General features: G+C 40.7%; 1 protein-coding gene and 1 pseudogene across 3 annotated transcripts; one reads left to right on the top strand and one right to left on the bottom strand.

Annotated features, from left to right (window-relative positions):
- Nucleotides 1-2,214: 2,214 nt before the first annotated feature.
- Nucleotides 2,215-13,820, top strand: LOC145008646 (acyl-coenzyme A thioesterase 4, mitochondrial-like; annotated as a pseudogene).
- A 3,820-nt stretch (nucleotides 13,821-17,640) lies between these two features.
- LOC145011160 (protein TIC 20-I, chloroplastic-like) lies at nucleotides 17,641-20,788 on the bottom strand. 3 transcript variants are annotated; one of them, XM_078969800.1, is made up of 3 exons: nucleotides 20,614-20,781; nucleotides 19,863-20,061; nucleotides 17,641-18,444 (listed from the first exon to the last, which is right to left on the bottom strand). In XM_078969800.1, the coding sequence occupies exons 2-3, from the start codon at nucleotides 20,035-20,037 to the stop codon at nucleotides 17,795-17,797; spliced, it is 825 nt and encodes a 274-aa protein (XP_078825926.1). In that variant the 5' UTR covers nucleotides 20,038-20,061; nucleotides 20,614-20,781; the 3' UTR covers nucleotides 17,641-17,794. The 3 variants fall into 3 exon arrangements, 2 of the variants coding, with proteins under 2 accessions (XP_078825926.1, XP_078825925.1); XM_078969799.1 differs by having other exon boundaries at nucleotides 20,621-20,780; XR_013664031.1 differs by lacking the exon at nucleotides 17,641-18,444 and adding an exon at nucleotides 18,472-19,263 and having other exon boundaries at nucleotides 20,621-20,788.
- Between the last annotated feature and the right edge of the window lie 240 nt (nucleotides 20,789-21,028).

The following is a 21,028-nucleotide window of genomic DNA, read 5'->3' as shown; positions in this document are numbered from 1 at the left end:
GGCACTGCTTGCCACGTCGTGGTATCTGACAATTTTGGGGTTTCGCGCCCCGAACTTCAGAAAATCATAACTTCCTCATACGAAGTCAGATTTGGGCGTTCTTTTTATGCACGCTCTCGGTTTAATGAACTCTTAAACTTTAGTTTATATTACTAAGGCTAGATATTGTTCTATCTTAAATTCGTATTTTACGTCATTCGGCGTGTTGTCGGTTCTGTCGCGAAACTTCGATATGTCATAACTTCTTCGTTATGACTCGGATTTCAGCGTTCTTTATATGTATAGAATCCTTGTATCATATACTATAACTTAGTTAAGATTAATCCTTCTAAATAATCTTCCATCAAAAAGTCATTTTTGATGCTTATCGTCTCTAAATTGACTAGCCCGGATCTACGGGCGTTACAATAACCATTGTAAATGGATAAGCATAATCATTAACACATCAAAAACAAGTTTTATAAGTCCAAGTTCAGTCCATTTCCAACAGAAAAACTCGAAACACTGCACTCTGGGCCTCATACTCGACGAGTAGGATAAATATATGCATGGACTCGTCGAGCCCCCCATGGACTCTGCAAGTTCACTTAGCATAATGTAGCAAAATTTGAGTTTCTTTAACAATTTGCATCAAGTATCAAGAAAACAAGTCTAGGCTATGATACCATTGAAGGGTTTTGAGCATTCTAACACTCTTAAGGTGTGCATGCAACCCTAGAAACCTTGGATCTATGTTTTACTAAGATACATGAAAAATTGATTTTTTCAAGGTTCTTAACCTAACTAGCATGGCATGAGGAACTTGAAACATAAAAGCTAGTAGGAAAACAAACCTGTCTTGTTTCTTGGATTCCTTAAGAACTTTGTGAGCCTAGCACCCCAAATGTGATGCCTCAAGTTTTTTACACAACACCAAAACTCTTGGAATAACTTTGAGAGAAGTACACACACACACACACACACACTCAAAATCGGCTAGCCCTCTAGTTCTTCACTTAGTGCCGAATTTGGTAGCTCATGGGGTCCTTTTATAGTTGTTCCACAAGTAGGGTTACACCATGTAAACCTTAATTGACATGGATTTTCATTTCCTCCATGATCCATGGGTTTTAACCTCCATTGACTATCCATGGATCATCCTATGGATTTTAGTCCAATTCAATAAACCATAGATCATTAGCCCACTATATAAGAATGGATGATTCACACAATCAACCCCATATATTTAATTAGTCTCTTTTTGATCACCAAATTAATTCTTGATCAATACTAATTAAATAATATTATTATTAATATATTAGAACTTATAATATATTGATAATCCATAAGTGCTCTTTTCTCATTTTGTCTATCCAAGTGTCATGATGCTATGCAACCCAAATGGACCATGCCAACCGGGTCAAGTACATACCAGAAATAGTTATGAACTTAGACACTTAATCCAACATACTCTACCCTCTACTCTACGAGTTAAGGCCACCAACTCGTAGAGACCCTCTTTCAAAATAAATAAATAAATAAGTTAGCTGCGTACCAGGAACCAGTCGTTACATTTAGGATGTCCGCTAGGAGCGCATAAGATAGTATCCACTTTTTTTTCAAACATGTGATTGAGTTTTATGGTCCAAAATATTTACGTAAGCCTACATGCAATGACATCTTATAATTGCAAGTTTATCATGCTAGCATATATGACTTTCCTGAAATGATCGTAAGTTTAGATTGCCTCCATTGGATATGGGAGAATTTCCCTACCTCACACCATGGTCAATTTACCTGAGGTGATCATGGTGACCTAACGGTCATACTTGAAGCGGTGCCATTATATGATCTGTGGATTTGGCATGCCTTTTGTGGTTCTCCTGGTTCGATTAACGACATCAACATTCTTAATAAGTCTCTTATATTTAACAACATATATGACGAATTTGCACTAGATTCTTCTTTTCAAGTGCATGGAACGCCATATAAGTATGGTTATTATCTTGTTGATGGGATATATCCTTATTATGTTGTGTTTGTTAAATCATTTTCATGTCCAAATGATTCTTGACGAAAAAAAAATCAAGAGAGCTCAAAAGAAAGGTAGGAAGGATGTTGAGTGAGCCTTTGGAGCTCTTAAAAAACATTGGTATATACTAAAAAAACCAAAACTTTTTTTTGGACAAGGGAAAACTTCAAGAAGTCATGTATGTATGTATCATATTGCATAATATGATTATTGAAGATGAAGGAAGAGCGATATGTGTGTATGGAGAGTATGAAACCATCCCCGAGACACAACCAATAGAGATTAATGGCGATGAGTATATGGATAGGAGAGTGGAGATACACAACATTGAAACATTTCACAACATTTTCATGGACCTGATGGAACACATTAACGAGATTCAAAACACTGATCTCAATTTGGATCCCCCGGATGACTCGGAAGACGAGTTCTCAGGTGAAGACTTCATGCAGTATGTTTTAGTTATTATAATTCTGAACTTTTTTTTGTGTGTTTTTCATTTTTTAAGTTTTTTTTAGTTCTTCTATGTTTTTTTATTTGAATTAATGAAAATTTGAGTTTTTATTTAATTTAAACAGTTAAAAAATTATGGCACCACACCTAGTGTGTGGCAAAGAAACTACACTTTTGTGATAAAAATTGTATGACAATGACATGACAAAGAAGAAATTGTGGTTTTTGTGGCACCACAACCTTCGATTTAATGAATGCACTCATATTTTGAAAGCCATAACCATGAAATTGTAGTTTAACTATGTTTTGGAACTTAATTATGCATTAATCCTTAAAGTTGATTGAATGTTTTCAAGTTATCCTTAAATTTTTTTTTACTCATATAAGAGGTGTTACATGTTGGTTTGTCTAAGCATGTGTCTAAACATAAATAAATCATATCATATAAAAAGCATAAACAAAACTCTTTGTAGATATACTTGTATGTCTTCTACAAAATGTGTTATTAGTGAGCTATATGTGAATGTAGATTCTCCTGAAATGTATAAAAGTAGTAAAAAATCACAACATATGATCCATGCAACGATTGATTTTGATGTATGATCTATACGGTTATTGATCGTCTATTGTTTTGTCTACTTGTAACACTCGATATAATATCATGTGATGAAGCATATGACAATGCCAAAGCTCTTGGAAGTGGCGATGTTGATGAGCAAAAGCAAAAGAATGATAACATGTTGGATAAATTTGTGTCGTTTTCTTTTAACTAGTTGATGCATAAAATCCTAAACATAATTTTAATTCGGATTTTTGGTCACAAAACCTTATTAACTATAATTTCCTTGTAAACTTTACTTCTTTTTTAGTATTTTATTAAGAAAAAACATCATAAACGATCCATGTGGTTTCTCCAGATCTAAAGTTTCGTCCCTGTGGTTTAAAAACATCATAGATGCTCCCAGTGCTTTCAAAACTTTTGACGATTGGTCCTTATTTCTAACCCCGTTAAGTATTGTATGTTAACTGGAGTGTATTTTTGTCATTTCACGACCATAGGGACCATGATGTTTTCTCTTATTTAAAAAAAAATGAAATTTCTCCCTTTCAGTCTCGGATACCCATCACTGCACACCACTCATTTTCTACATCGGAATCACAATTATGATTATCGATTTTGCACCCCACACAAATGATTTTCCTCGAAAGATTCCCAAGTATTCAATCGCTTGTTTTGTAGTTTCAGGTCATATTCCTCTTCAGGGACACCAGACCCACCTTCGTTCACCGGAATTGATCCCAATTATGTTGCCTCCACTATATCTTGCCCTAATTCTCAACATCTTCAAGATGACGATGTGTCACCCATTGACACCGGCTCTTCCTTGCGCAAGCCTCTCAGTATGTGGCCTGGTATGTATCATTTACCAGCCATAAATGTTCTGTTAGAAATATGGTTTAGTGGCACTTGGAAATCTAAGAATCGTGATAATCACTTTCAAATCGAAGTATTTGGGTGGTACTCCCAAATCCTCAATTGGATAAGACTCAGATAAAATCATAGAGAAAAGAAAGAGAGAATGAGATGGTGTAATTTCGTGAGTACCAGAAATGTAACGACCGAAAAATCCAACCAATTTAATTTTTCAAAAAAAACAACCCGATCTCATTAAATTATTACAAAAAGGTTTTCAATACAAATCATTTAGAGTATTCCCAGAATCACATTGCTACCAAATCATGAGGAGCGGTACGATCACGCCTTCGCCTTGCCATAGTCTCCTAAAGAACCTGAAAAACATTAAACCACAACTGTAAGCCCGAAAGCTTAGTGAGATACCCCCAAAATACAAACCACATATACTATACACATAACATGCTATCTCATAACGAATCACATAATAGCCATGCATATCGGGTCTACTGTGGGACTGGTCCGCCTTGTAGGGCCTTCAGTCCACCTGGTCCACCCTCTGTGTCCAATCATGTCCCTCGAGTCTGCAGTGTGGTTGGTCCGCCCGTACTGGGCCTTCAACTCACCTGGTCCACTCTCCGAGTCTACAGTATAACTGGTCCGCCCGCATCGCGCCTTCAGTCGGCCTGGTCCACTCTCCGAGCCTCGGCACGTCTGGTCCGCCCTCATGGGGCCTACAGCCTATCCGGACCGCTCGTTGGGCCTTCGGAATAACCGGTCCGCCCTGGGTATCTTGGCCTACAGCACGAAGCAGGACCCGCCTCAACCCAGCTCCAGTCCAAACAACCATGTACACATAAACAAGCAATCACATAACAATTCATATTCAGGCAACCGATCTAGCAAATCACATATCACAACATACTCTAACAAGATACCGACTTAACCGGTCACTAGCATAGCCTCACCCTACATACCAGGATACCGACCTTAACCAGGTCCCTAACGAATACCATCCTAACTACCAGGATGCAAACATATCAAAGCAATAACATAACAACAGATACCCGGATCTCAATCCGATAAAAGGGCCGGCCTTGGTGCCTTAGACCCTGTTGATATAGTGAGGATAACTCACCTCGAAATTGCCGGCTGAAGGATAAGATCCCGCTGCTCCGAACTCCGACACGAACTCCTCCACTGAACACCAAAACACTCAACTCAATATATACCCTTAATTACCAAAATACCCTTGGAAGACAACTGGTCAACCCTTGGACAAGGTCAAAGTCAACCCCTGACTGACTCTACTCGCCGAGTCAACCCGATGACTCGCCGAGTCCCCAAGCTCAGATGTTCCCTCAATCCGCGACCTAACTCGCCGAGTCACCCCGAGACTCGCCGAGTCCAACAACTCTAAGTCCACTCGCACCCAACTCACCGAGTTATCCCTTGACTCACCGATTCTCGACTCAACCAGAAAATATTGGGACTCTTCAACAAGACTCGCCGAGTCCAAGAACAGACTCGCCGAGTCTAAGGCTATCTTCAACCTACTCGCTGAGTTGTTTATCCAACTCGTCGAGTTCCAGCTTATCTTCAAGCAACTCGTCGAGTCCACCCATGTGACTCGCCGAGTACCATCGGTCTGAATCCATACAGAAGCATTCCAGGCCATGCAATTGATCCAAAACATAGATCTAGCCTCCTACAATCCATCCATCACGTAAAGTGGCAAAATTTACGTGAATCCAAAGAGATCTAGGCCTTATTCACTTTAGAGCTAGGGTTTGGGACATGATAGCTTCACTAAGCACTCAAACACAAGGACTTTAATGCTCTCTAGGCCTTCCCCAACCCATATCTGAGGTAGCAACCTCAGATCTATCCTCCAAACTCTAAAACATACAAAGATAAGCTCCCCATAAACCCCAAAATGATGAATCCATATGAGTGATAGCCCAAGAACGAGATATTACCTCAAAAGAATGCCCCAACTGCAATGAAACTCGAATCCAAGCAAAGCCCTTTGACCCAAGCCTCTTCTTCTTCAAGATTTCTTCAACAAACACCTCCCCAAGCTCCAAATGCACTCCAATCTTCTTCAATCACGCTTTCTAGGGTTTCTGGACTTCAAGGGGGATCAAAGAGGCTGGGGAGAGGATATAATGTTCTTTAAATAGGGCTCGTTCCCCGGATTTAGGGTTTTCTCCACTCAACACCTACTCGCCGAGTCCATCTTTGGACTCGCCGAGTAGGCCACTTGACTCACGACCAAAGTCGCGACCCTACTCTTCGAGTCCATCCATGGACTCGCCGAGTTGCCCTTCAAAATTTACACTTTTAGTCCTTCAACTCTACTCTTGCTATTCCGGGATGTTACAATTCTCCCCCAGTTAAATTAGGCTTCGTCCTCGAAGCCTACGACAACTCATCTCCAAAAATATACTCCCACAACACGCCACCTGGCCTTAACCGGACCACGTCCCTCAAGGCATACCCATCGAAACTCGAACTCACTTTCTCCTTACTTGCGATGTCCTGACCACCGTCTCAAACCGGGCACCAGCTTTACCCTCTGATAACCACACACAACAACTGAGTACCACTCATGATGCAACACTGCTCCAAATCACAACCATTACTCGACCCATAAGAGCCATAAATAACTATGCACCACCCGATTCCCGATCCGAGTCCAACTCTATCCATTCCATGCTGACAGAAAGACACACCCTTCAAAGCAACTCCCATGAGTTCTCTTCTTGTAATCTCATGCACATGCTGAACTAGCTCTAGCACCCTCGGGTTAGGAAACCCATCACTCTGACGACCCTCAAAATATCCCTCAGGATGAACCACTGATACACAAATCCTTTACCGAAATCAAGCTGGGAATCCAAAACTCCATATCTGCATCCCTTACGAGCCTCGGAATTCCCTTCTACGATCCAAGCAGACATCCCCTCATGATTTCATCCCAAACCGCCGCCGCACACGCTGCTCAATGACCACCGTCGACTGCCTTGTCACCACGACAAGTACTACGGTGCTCACCCAACGCTACACCACCTCTTTATAGCGTAACCGCTATCCCATGCACCATACATACTCTGAATCCACCCGAGAAGACCCTCAAGTCCATGCACTACCTCCACTGATTGCGATCAATATCCGGGGCCAGACCTTGCAACGCTAACATATCACGACATACTCAATCCATTACCTTGCACCGATCTAACGACACATGCAGAGTCTTCAGCATGACTGGACTGCCTTACCAGGCCTTCAGTCAAACTGGACCGCTCTCATAACCTTCAGAAGACCTAGACCGCCCTCCAGGGCCTTCAGTCTAGCTGGACCATTCACCGAGCCTTCGGCCTGACTGGTACGCCCATTGGCCTTCAGTCTATCCGGACCGCTCAACTAGCAATCAACATTCCGAGTTACCTCTCCGGGAAAACCTCCCATGCATACTGTTCTAGCCCCCTAGGGTTTTCGAACTCTCTCTCCATCATACATACTCGATCCCGACCTGATCCCAGGCCCTGCACATTCAAGCTCTTGGTCTGTATCCCGCCCCGCACGCCTGCCATTTACTCATACCAACCAATGCCCTTGGCTGACCGAGACGCTACTGAATTCCATACAGGTAAACAACCGTTCATACTCGTCGATCCTCCGGAGAACTCTCAAATTCTCCCCCACTTAAGGTACTGACTACCAACCCCCGGTCGCTATCGCCGACCTCCCAAGATAACCTTGCACAAAACCCACATTTACACTCAGACTGATTCCCACTAGCACTAGCAACCTTCGCAAAAACACATTTCCACACCGATCATCCCGCTCGAAAGGAACCCAATCTTCAAATATTCATTCCTCAGACTGCAGATGCTACCTGACATTCAAACCAACACCGCATCCACCAATAATCCTCACAAAGATAACCAGCGAAAACCCGAAATACTAACCCATACCCATGCCAAACCCTAAAGGAACAACGGATACCAAAACGAAAACCACCCAACGAGACTAGCAGATAAACGATATTCCACAATAATCATAATAAACAAGACAACAAGAAAGAAACATACCCGCAGCTGCATCCGGCACTGCTCGAACCTCCTCCGCTGCAAGCTAAAAAGCACGACCCGAAGCCCTTGGGGGCTCCGCTCCACCCTGATCTCCACCTGTGATCCTCAACGTGGCCGGTGCTGGAGCTTGCACCGGTCCTGCAGCAAGCTGTGGACAGTTGACCCTCAAGTGTCCAACCTGATGACAATGATAACATATCCTCAAATCTCGAACCGACACTGACTGCCGACAATCCCTCGCATAGTGTCCCTCCTTTCCGCACTTGCGGCATGTACCACCGGACCGACAAACTCCGGCGTGACCCCTCCCACACTTTCCACAAACGTGGCTGCCCTGATCTCCCATCCTGGAATCAACGGTCTTAGACCGTTTCATCGCCGGCTGCGACTAAACCGGAGCTTGCCTCAGCTCACGCAACTGCAACTCAATCTCTAACTCACGCCGCCTGGCGGCCTCCTGCAACTCCAACAAGGTCTCGCACCTCTGCGTGGAAACAAACTGTTTGATATCTCTCTTTAGCATACTCAGATATCAGGATATCTGAGCCTGCTCCGTAGCGAACTCAGGGCAAAACATCGCCCTCTCAGTAAACATCCTGGTGATTTCTGTCACCGACTCCGAATCCTACTTCAGCTCCAGGAACTCCTGAGCCAAGCTCTCCCTCTCGACCTGCGGAACATTACGAGTGCTGAACATCTCTCTGAACTGATCCCAAGAAACCGCAGCCCTCTGCGCATCCGAATATGACCCCGTGGTCAACCTCCACCAATCCTTTGCCCCGAGCCTTAACAGGTTCAGAGCGCACCTCACCCTCTGATCAGCAGGGCATGAACACATGAAGAAACATCCCTCCACATCTGATAGCCATCTCATAGCAACAATCGGATCCTGAACTCCATCAAAGGTGGGAGGCTTCGTATTATCGAAGTCCCGATACTGAAAACCTCTACTAGCTCCTCCCCCTGCCGCTGCTACAACCGCTGTAGCTGCCGCGACAGCCGTCTCCGTGAGAGCCGCATAACGCTCATCAAAATACTCCACCATGGCGGTCTTGATCGACCCAAACAGTTCCGGCAGCTCAGCCCGGAACAATGCAACAACCTCATCATGCAGGATCTCACGAATCCTCGCATCCAACTCGCGCGTACTCATCTGACCGACAACCTCGGGCGGTACGGACCCACCCGGAACTCCCTCTCCTGCTCCTGATCCTGACCCGAATCCACTCCCAGCATGCCCTTAAATCTCCATACTGAAAATAAACCACCAAAATCTCAGACACTTCCCACAATCCCAGGAACCAACTCTCAACCCAACCCTAGAGGTCATGGTTTCCCTGATACGCATATGGGTCCTGTGCTTTCAGTAGTACGGGCCCATACTACCTTCCACACCTACCCATATCTATATGAAGTACTTCCACAACACCCTAGCGAAAACATACATAACAACGCTCTATCCTCACAACTAGAGGAACACTAGAAATCTCTCACAAGAAAACCCTAGGCTAGCAGGCATCATAAGTCAGGCAACACATCAAGAAATCCTGAAGATCCCTAGCCTAACTCTAGCATGTTGTTCTATCAAAGCTCAATAAAACAAATATCATGTATGGTATTTTGGGGTTATTTACTGGCTCCGACTAATCGTACCTCCGCGTCCTCCTTTACTTATTTTGAAAACCATTTTAAATTATCTTTTGAAAACCCTCCTCGATTTGAGACTGGAGTCACACAAGTGTTCCTCCAATTCACTCAAACCAAGGCTCTGATACCCAATTGTAACGACCGAAAAATCCAACCAATTTAAATTTTTCAAAAAAAAAAACAACCCGATCTCATTAAATTATTACAAAAAGGTTTTCAATACAAATCATTTAGAGTATTCCCAGAATCACATTGCTACCAAATCATGAGGAGCGGTACGATCCCACCTTCGCCTTTCCATAGTCTCCTGATGAACCTGAAAAACATTAAACCACAACTGTAAGCCCGAAAGCTTAGTGAGATACCCCCAAAATACCAACCACATATACCATACACATAACATGTATCTCATAACGAATCACAGAACAGCCATGCATACCGGGTCTACTGTGGGACTGGTCCGCCTTGTAGGGCCTTCAGTCCACCTGGTCCACCCTCCGTGTCCAATCATGTCCCTCGAGTCTGCAGTGTGGTTGGTCCGCCCGTACTGGGCCTTCAACTCACCTGGTCCACTCTCTGAGTCTACAGTATAACTGGTCCGCCCGCATCGGGCCTTCAGTCGGCCTGGTCCACTCTCCGAGCCTCGGCATGTCTGGTCCGCCCTCATGGGGCCTACAGCCTATCCGGACGCTCGCTGGGCCTTCGGAATAACCGGTCCGCCCTGGGTATCTTGGCCTACGACACGAAGCAGGACCCGCCTCAACCCAGCTCCAGTCCAAACAACCATGTACATATAAACAAGCAATCACATAACAATTCATATTCAGGCAACCGATCTAGCAAATCACATATCACAACATACTCTAACAAGATACCGACTTAACCGGTCACTAGCATAGCCTCACCCTACATACCAGGATACCGACCTTAACCAGGTCCCTAACGAATACCATCCTAACTACCAGGATGCAAACATATCAAAGCAATAACATAACAACAGATACCCGGATCTCAATCCGATAAAAGGGCCGGCCTTGGTGCCTTAGACCCTGTTGATATAGTGAGGATAACTCACCTCGAAACTGCCGGCTAAAGGATAAGATCCCGCTGCTCCGAACTCCGACACGAACTCCTCCACTGAACACCAAAACACTCAACTCAATATATACCCTTAATTACCAAAATACCCCTGGAAGACAACTGGTCAACCCTTGGACAAGGTCAAAGTCAACCCCTGACTGACTCTACTCGCCGAGTCAACCCGATGACTCACCGAGTCCCCAAGCTCAGATGTTCCCTCAATCCGCGACCTAACTCGCCGAGTCACCCCGAGACTCGCCGAGTCCAACAACTCTAAGTCCACTCGCACCCAACTCACCGAGTTATCCCTTGACTCACCGATTCTCGACTCAACCAGAAAATATTGGGACTCTTCGACAAGACTCGCCGAGTCTAAGGCTATCTTCAACCTACTCGCTGAGTTGTTTATCCAACTCGTCGAGTTCCAGCTTATCTTCAAGCAACTCGTCGAGTCCACCCATGTGACTCGCCGAGTACCATCGGTCTGAATCCATACAGAAGCATTCCAGGCCATGCAATTGATCCAAAACATAGATCTAGCCTCCTACAATCCATCCATCACGTAAAGTGGCAAAATTTACGTGAATCCAAAGAGATCTAGGCCTTATTCACTTTAGAGCTAGGGTTTGGGACATGATAGCTTCACTAAGCACTCAAACACAAGGACTTTAATGCTCTCTAGGCCTTCCCCAACCCAGATCTGAGGTAGCAACCTCAGATCTATCCTCCAAACTCTAAAACATACAAAGATAAGCTCCCCATAAACCCCAAAATGATGAATCCATATGAGTGATAGCCCAAGAACGAGATATTACCTCAAAAGAATGCCCCAACTGCAATGAAACTCGAATCCAAGCAAAGCCCTTTGACCCAAGCCTCTTCTTCTTCAAGATTTCTTCAACAAACACCTCCCCAAGCTCCAAATGCACTCCAATCTTCTTCAATCACGCTTTCTAGGGTTTCTGGACTTCAAGGGGGATCAAAGAGGCTGGGGAGAGGATATAATGTTCTTTAAATAGGGCTCGTTCCCCGGATTTAGGGTTTTCTCCACTCAGCACCTACTCGCCGAGTAGGCCACTTGACTCGCGACCAAAGTCGCGACCCTACTCACCGAGTCCATCCATGGACTCGCCGAGTTTCCCTTCAAAATTTACACTTTTAGTCCTTCAACTCTACTCTTGCTATCGCGGGATGTTACAAGAAAAGTGACTAAAATTGGTTATAAACCTTCCTTATCTGAAAAACTGTCAAAACTGTCATATAACAGTTTTTCTCAACAGTAAAAACTGTCATAAATCCGGGTTTTGTATAAGGATTAATTCAAAGTCAAAACCGGGTCAAATATTCAAAATTTGGATTTTCGACCCCAGCCAGGGGCTCTGCCCCTTGGACCCCGCTCCCAGGGGCGCTGCTCCCGGACCCCCGTTCGTTTAGGGGCTTCGCCCCTAGATGACAGTATACTTTAATACTTGATCAAACTTAAACAAGTGTGTACTCCACACCTTCCTTACTTGTTTAATATTTATCAAGATCATTTTTAGTCAACAAAGTAATCCCTATTACACTTAAATAACACTGATGATAACAAATCACCAACATGTTCTTTGGCAAGCGAGATCCATTTTCAACACCCCTTCTTCCGATGTCGACTCCATTACTGCAAAAACTCCATCGCACAGTCGGATTACCATTCTTTACCCTTTTTCTTCCGATTACATTCTCAGAGAACGGTATAGGAACCCATGGAACATAATTTGTGCGGGGAAATTGCTTGAAGACCCTGATGCTCTCGCGGGTACCATCTCCTTCAAAGTACGCCCCTTTACCTTCTTTTTTGTCAGATTATATGCATTCATGAGAGAACATCGCGATTATAACACTTGTGGTTTCTGTTGGAACTGTGAAACAAACAACACTGCTTCGATAATGCATGCATGACCGATTCCTTGTTGCTAGTGACTGCATCTGTGGACAAAATGGTTAACAAAAAGTCAATTTCTTGTTGACATTGATTTTAAAACAGTCGGAGCTGTTACGTGGGTTGGTCGTTCTTCTATGGAGATTCAGTTAGAAGTCCTTCAGTCCACTGAAGAAACATCCGATCTTGTTGACTCACAAGCTTTAGTTGCCAACTTCACTTTTGTTGCACCAGACTCCAAAACCGGAAAATCAGCATAAATTAAAAAAATCACACCCAATAATGAAAGGGAGAAATCCCTATGGAAAGAAGCAGAAGAAAGGAACAAATTCATGGCTTTTATTCGTAACCTTCAGCTTGGTTTTGAAATGCAGGTAGTGAACAAGAAGAAGGTGTGGTGAAATTGGTGTGGGTTTCTTTCTAGAGTGTGTAGGTGGTTGAGAGAGAGAGAGAGAGAGAGAGAGAGAGAGAGAGAGAGAGAGAGAGAGAGAGAGAGAGAGAGAGAGAGAGAGAGAGAGAGAGAGCATTTGCATGTAATTTTTTTCTTTTTTCTTTTTAAAATAAAAGAACACATCATAAATGGTCTATGTGGTAGTGAAATGACGAAAATATCATTCACTTAATAGATAAAACTTAACGGAATTAGCAATAAGAACCAATATCACTCGTCAAAAGTTTTGAAAGCACATGAACCATTGTAACATTTTTAAACCACGAGGATTAAATTTGAGATCTGGAAAAACCACATGACCATTTATGATGGTTTTCTTTTATTAATAATAAAATTAAGCTTTTTAAAAAAATAATACCAAGCCAAGTTAACGGAAGTTACGGCAATAACGACTCGCCAAAAGAATTAAAATATCAACAATAAAATTGAAGAACTATGCACCCTATAATATATAAATGCAATTTTACAATATTTATTTAGAATTTGGAGCATTAGTATATTTTCTGCATTCTGCAGTACTTGTTAATTTATATTATTATGTTCACTTTAGCAACCATTCAAAGAAATTTGATGGAGGCGTTTTTTTTTACAATAACTTATTAAAATGTTCTACTAAAATATTATATAAAAATTTGAACATCATAGTGTCATATATTAAATTATTTAACGAATTATAATGTAATTATTTATCAGACAACAGTGTTAACACCACATGTTTAAGAAAACTGTTTGAACCAACCATGGCCTAAACTAAAAGACCAAGACCCGACCTAGAAAATTGGTGTTAGAGGAGAAAGACTAGTTTTGAAACCTGCTCCTAAAAAGCCCAACTAGCTACATAAGTTACTTTTACTAGTTTTGAAACCCGATGGGTTAAAAGACCAATAAACCAACGCCGTTAATAAAACCCATTGTTGGTAGCCGTTTTACGTAAACAATTTCATTTCTATTAATGTGTTCCATTTTTTATTTTCATAAATAGGTTAAAAGGGACTGGGCCTGTAACCGGTTAAACCAATCTTTGATATGAGTGACCACATTATATAAAAAAAAATATTAATCCCTTTGGTGTGTTACATAATACATGGTATACATGAAGACTTTGTTCTACCTTTGCGGTACATTGAATTGAACTAAGACTCGTATCAAAACAAGATTCACAATTTTAACCTCACCTTAAGGCCGGATGGAGCGGGGTGCGGGATGAGCCGTGGGAAGCTTCCCATTCCGATGAACACCGCACCGGCGGTGCGGGAAGGGTTGCGCGGGAGGAGGTGGGGGTGGGGTTGCCGCATTCTCTCTCCGATGGGGATTGGATATAAATGTTTTTTTTAAATAACTGTTAAAAACGGTAAAATGTGATTTTTTTTTTTCCTTTTTTTAAATTTGCAACGGCTAAATGGTTTAAAATATAATTTTTTTAGCCTCCACAACCTCTATAAATACTCATACTCATTTATCTTTAATCAAATCCTCTACAACCTCTATTTTCTTCAAAAAAAAAATCTCAACAATCAAACACCAACCTCCGATAGAAGGAAAAAAACTCATGTTTCGAGTTTAAGCACCCCTACTCGAAACATTTTTGCTATTGATTCATCATCATAAGGAGTTTATCATCCTCATCTCGATGCTCCCATTCAATCTCCACTATAATTTCAATACTAAAATGTTAGACAATATTACCCGGTCCAAGTTCCAAATGTTACTCCGCAAATGTTTTCGAACTTTGTTGTTTTTCCCGATCAACATTCGTTAAATCAACTTCAAACTCAAACCCAACAACAATTCCAACTTGTCAATGAGTTGGATGACTCGGAAGAAGAAGAGATGGTTCTCGAAACTCAACCCACACCACCCCCACAACGACGCAAAGGAAAACAACAAGCGCGCGAGGGTGTCGCACAACCGGGAAGACAAAAGTTGATACCAAGGGTTCCACAAGAAGAACTAGTTTTGGTAAAAGCTTGGGTTGACATTTCTGAGTACTCGAAGACGGGAAATGCATAACCGGGAGATCATTTTTGGTTTCGCATTTTAGAATGATTTCAGGAGGAGCTAGGAAAAGATGGCGACTACCGTACAAAACACCAAATGAATTCAAAGTTTCGAGAAATAGCAAAAGTGTTTAAAAGATAAACGGGTTATACAACAAGCTAAAATCCTAACGAAAAGCGGCCAAGGCGACGAAGAAATACTTCAAGAAGCTTTGCAATTTTACCTTGATGAATTCGGAAAACCATTCAAGTTACACGACTGTTGGAAATTATTGGTTAGATGTCCCATGTGGAAAAAAATACGAGCAATATTTTATTTTTGGAGTACAAAAATCAAAGCGAACGAAAACGGACTCTAGTGGTTATACAACTTCCTCTGATGCTCGGGTCGGTGTAGATTTAAATCAGGAGGACGAACTCGAGCTAGAAGAAATTGTCCAACCGATGGGTAGGGACAAAGCAAAGAGGAAGGGAAAAGGGGCTTCTTCGAGTGCATCGGATTTCAGCATGAACGTTGACGAAATGCGAAAAATAACAGCGTCATTTGATCGATATAATCTTAATTTCGTTGAATGTTTGACGTTCGACAAAGAAAAAAAGAAGAAGAAAGAAAGAAGGGACGCACGGAGAGACAAGAAATTAAGGATATGAAGTTCTTGATGGAAAACACCGACCATCTCTCGGGACTGACTCTCAAGCTCATGACGAAGAAGAGAGAAAAAATTATGAAAAAAATATTTTTCATAGGTTGTTGTTGGTTTGTTTGATTTTTTGTTTGTGTTTTTTTTTAATATTCTACTTTTTAAATCTTAGGTTTATTGTAATTTTTATTTTAATTAATGAAATACATTTCCTTTTTAATTAAAATTTTTGTTTATTATTAGTTTAAAAATTATAGATCATAAAAATGAATCAATTTTATTTAAAAAAATAAAAAAAACAAATAGTGAGGAAAGTTTCTCACCAATTCATTGGGTTTAGGTGAGGGAAAGGGTATTGTGATCCATAAAAAATGATGAGAGTTTCCCACCCACACCCTTAAGGGTGGCAACTCTCGACCCAACCCGTAACCCGACACTGACCCAACCCGAAATAGTCGGGTTTTGGTTGAGATTTTTGACCCGTCAACCCATCAACCCGCCAACCCGTTTATTTCATGGGTTGAGTTGGGTTATCTGTTTGGGTTTGCGGGTCAACCCGTGTATATATATATATATATATATATATATATATATATATATACATTTAAAAAATTGTATATTTAATTATTAATGTTCGTAATATTTTGTATCATTGTATTTCTTCCATATTCGTATGTGACTAATCTGCATTTGCGGTTCATTAATCAGAAAAAGAAAAAATATATGTCGTTATTTTCACGAGTCACGAACGAAGAACATATTCACTTTCTATGAATGTTTTCATTTTTTATTTTTATTTGGATGTTATTAACTTTATGAATTTATGTTGAAAACTTTTTTTTATGTTTATTACTTTAATTATTTTATAAATTTAAGTTGAAAAAATCTTATTTTTTAAAATGTGTTGGTTATTTATTAAATGGATTATATGGGTTGGGTTTGACTCATTAACTTGTGAACCCGTAAACCTATATACTTAAACAGGTTATATGGGTTGGGTTGAGTTGTGGTTTCCAACCCACCAACTCGTGACCTGCCAACCCATCAACCCATATATTATATAGGTTGGGTTGAGTTTATGTTTTTTAACCCGCCTACCCAAACCCAACCCAATTGTCAGGCCTACACACCCTCGTCTAAAAGATGGGACAAAGCTTTCCATATAGGGGATGCTTAATATGGTATGACATGATGCTATTGATAGTTTGTTACCATACAAAGAAATTTAATCTGACATTGATGGCGTCTTAAAGCTCTTTCTAGCGGCGACCAAACAGATATATGACCATGATGCTCTAATATCACCATATAAACAACTGTAATCAACCATTAATCACGTTTTAAGTTATAATTACTCAGACCAAACAAAATGATAATTCAAACTTTGAGAATTTTCAATCAAGTGAAAACTCCTACATGGTGCTTATATAGGTCAATTGGTTGGTTTATAGACTATACAAAAGGACTCCACAGTCAAAAGCTGTACAACTTGCAAACTTATTTACAGGATGTTATTTCCCGGGTAAATTGTTGAAAATAGCAACAAACTTTACACCCTTTTTAGCAATATAGACAATGTACTTTATTTTTACCCATAATACCAATATAAATACATTTCTTACTGCATTATAGCAACATACCTTGTCGGACCACCCACACAGTTTACATATTCCAGGATAAAATAATTCCAGGGATAATTTTGTCATAATAAACAGGGGAGGGCACAAGATTAAGTGGTCAAACACTGAGCTATGGTCTAGTTAAAATATTGAATTTATAAACTCCATTAAATCTAGTAAGTGATATGGTGTGTCTTATTGAGTTAAAATGGCAACTTAATAGGAAAAAGACGCTTTCCACCTTACTTTTTCCTTCCATTTTGTCAAATATCTGTTGAACATCATTTATCCAAAAGAGAAAAGACACGTAAATGAAAAAAAAAGGATTACATAAACGAGGAGATACAAGGATGGATGGATGTAATGTAACATAGCACAATCTGCGAGCTTAACGTCCTAAAAAGACCAAAAAAAGAGAGAGGGAAGGAGAATAATAATAATAATGAACAACATGCAGATTAGGTTATTATTCATAAGGGATTTGGATATAAGCGGCATCAGACACAAAGGGGACATCAGCATACATTCCAGCAAGAGCACAGCGAACGCACTCCAAAACCGTAAACAGGAAAGCAAACGCGAATGCGGTCCAAAAATGCATCCCGATCTTACCCCAATACCAGGCGGTAGGCAACCAGCGCCATATGGTTCCAGTGACCTGAAGGGCAATCTCCAACAGCATCCCCGACACCACATGAAACCGGATAAAGTGGGGCCACTCTTTTCTTCTAACAATTGCCAGATACGCGATTATGAAATACGCGATCAAGAACCAGCTCGGTAGACCCCCGAGGGCGCTCAGAAAAGGGTAAGTCAGGAACTCGAAATCTTCCAGGAAAGGGTGAAGGTGATACGCGGTTTCTGCGTACATCCATGTTTCGTGAAGTGGCATTAGGTAAGGCAGGCATGCTAAGGATCTCCAGTACCATTTTGGTTTTTTTTCCATTGGGGGGAATTTGTAGCTCAGCGGTGTCGTGTCCTTTGATGCTTTTGGAGATATGCTGGAATAGCGTTTTCCTTTTCCTTTTGGTTTTGGAGATAAGCTGTTTGGTGTCAAGCAGCTTACATCTCCACCAGATGATGCGGCTGACAGATGAACAAATGGAGTGCCTCCCGCTGTTAAAAAAAATGACTAAAAAGGATTAGAGGAAAAGAAAAACAAACAAGACATGTGGTTTTCCATTTATTAGACCTTTACACTTCTTAGTTAGCCCCAAGGGAAATAACTCAATAAGTAGTAGGTATGTAATAAAAGATTCGGTGAGGGGGCATTTTCGTAGCTCTCCTAGTTAGGTTGGTTTAGGTTTAGCTTATATACAAGTTTGGGTGGAGTTGGTCATCATCTTTTGAACTATACAGTGAGAGCCTATCTCTAGCCACTTGAAAGCTAATTTTCCGTTTATAGCCCTTTGCTTCCAAGATTCAATCCAAACTGTATCATAGACTACTTAAATATTCATTTGTTTATCATAGCAATCTGCTTTCATATCTCCTTGTCACAACATCCTAGTTTAAAAAATCTACTGAAATTATAACAATTCCATTCACGTATCAAGAATTTTTAAAATTTCACAAGTACAACAACCTAATAAGAAAAAAATTTGAAAGTGCACTGTTATAGTTGGGGTAGATTTTTCAAAGTAAACCACCTTATTAAGAAAAAAATGTTGGAAGCACAATGTTGTGGTAGAATGAAATGATAGCAAGATGCTATGTTGATATTTCTTACATTTAACCTTAACAAAAAAGAGTCTTTACTTTTGTGGTTTCATTTTACTCAAAAGTACATGATCATGAACATAAATAAGGAGAGACTTTATGATAACTCCAAGCTTCCAAAGAAATATAAAAAGAAAACAGAAGCAAATCCCAGAGTTCTACTCCCACGTAAATGTCCCAGTTTTCTTTGTGAATAAAGCACCATCTCTAATATGTCTGTGCCATAATCAGTTTAAATAAGGTCATCATTGAAGATCACATCTAACAGAATATGTATATGATCATAAAGCAATCATGCATTAAATATGAAGAATGTTGAAAATGTCCAACTCTTTCCAGAAGTACAGTTTCCCAGAAGAAGAAGACTTCCAAAGAGAGATTGATTCCAGGGTCTTCTGAAGGAAACTGGAAAATGCAACTCTGAAGATGCTGTCTCTGGAAGACCAAACTCTTAAAGTTTTCATGAAATGTAACTGTATAGTGCACATGTCACTTTCTTATTTGTTAGGGCTTAACCAACATGGCTGACATGTTCTATAAATTGTGAACTCTTATTTACATCGTGCACATATTCTCATTACAAGCACTCAATGTAAATATCTGTCTAGTAAACTTTCTGTGATAATCAAGCATTAGGGCCCTGTTCAACACTAATTCATTGTGTACTGTGTGTTCTTGATAATTCTTAGCCTGATTCCGCAAGTGACTATTAATCTGGGAACTCTCATTATGATCTAATTAGTCTGATATAACAAACATGGAGGCACTCATTCAAACTTTAAAGACAAATTAAAGTAGCTTGAGAACGCACAAACCTTGCAAACAGAAAAATCCTGTCGCCTGATGAGATCTCAAAGAACTTCTAACCCTAGAAATTGAGAGTGTATATGGATGCAGAACACATTCAGACATTGACTTCAACGGTTTGGTCTTACATGCCTTGTAGTTCGTCCACTGCCCCCCATATAGGGAGTGACCATTTAAAATCATATTGCGAGAGACCTTGGTACAGACCTATACAAAAAACAACAATGTATGTTCCAAGTTCACATTAGGAGTAAGTAAGTAACAAAAGCTAGAGAAGGTCACATTAACCTATCCCATATTCATTTGCATAAACACATTAGAAGCTACAGTATTGGAAAATCACTTAGATTCAATTCCGACTAAAGAGCTACATTGCAACTTTGTATTGCAAAAAGTGTTGTTATTTTAATAAATTTTGCAAACTGCAATGATTATTGAACTCGGTAACCGCTACAACGGAGAATGTAACAGATATTTTAGGGCTCGTAGCTCATATCTTGTTTCCCAAAATGAGCTAAAATATGAAGTATGAAAGTTCAAAGACACACCCAAATTGGCAAATAGATTGACGCTTTAGCGTGAAGGATTTAACAAAACTTTTTTCGATTATTGCTTCCATCGATTATATTTGCTCGTTGAGTAGCATATTCAAACGTTGAACGCGAGTCAGCTAAAACATAAACGAACACGAAAATTTCCTAGGCGGAGCTACTCATAATTAAAATATAACTAAAAACAAATTGACAAGTGATATAGTACTGCGAACCAAGTAACGAAATTCACTAGCTGAATGTCTTCTTCAGCGGAACAAACAGTTGATTGATGGGCGACTGCGATCACGAACGATGGTGCACGGCCTCGTCTCCGAGTAGGGCTGAGGGTTTTACATAGAGAGGATAATGCACCGGAGCAGTTTTATCGTCAGGCATTTCCGAGTATTTACGGAAAGCACCCTGTAAATTTGGGTCGGGATAACATTAGCTAACGGTGATAGGTAACGGAATTAACACTAAAATGACCAAAATGGATCACAAAATCACCTTTTTAGAGGGTGTTTTGGATATTGTTTATTGTTTGTTTCATTATAATAAGCTAAATTAATGTGTTTGACTAAGAATTCTTAAAAATCAGTTTATTGTAGTAGGGATACGTTAAATAAGTTGATTTTAATAAG

The sequence above is a fragment of the Lactuca saligna genome, chromosome 8 (assembly GCF_052625555.1).
Source record: "Lactuca saligna cultivar CGN05327 chromosome 8, ASM5262555v1, whole genome shotgun sequence".
NCBI lineage: Eukaryota > Viridiplantae > Streptophyta > Magnoliopsida > Asterales > Asteraceae > Lactuca > Lactuca saligna.
This window is presented reverse-complemented; position numbering and strand designations above follow the sequence as displayed.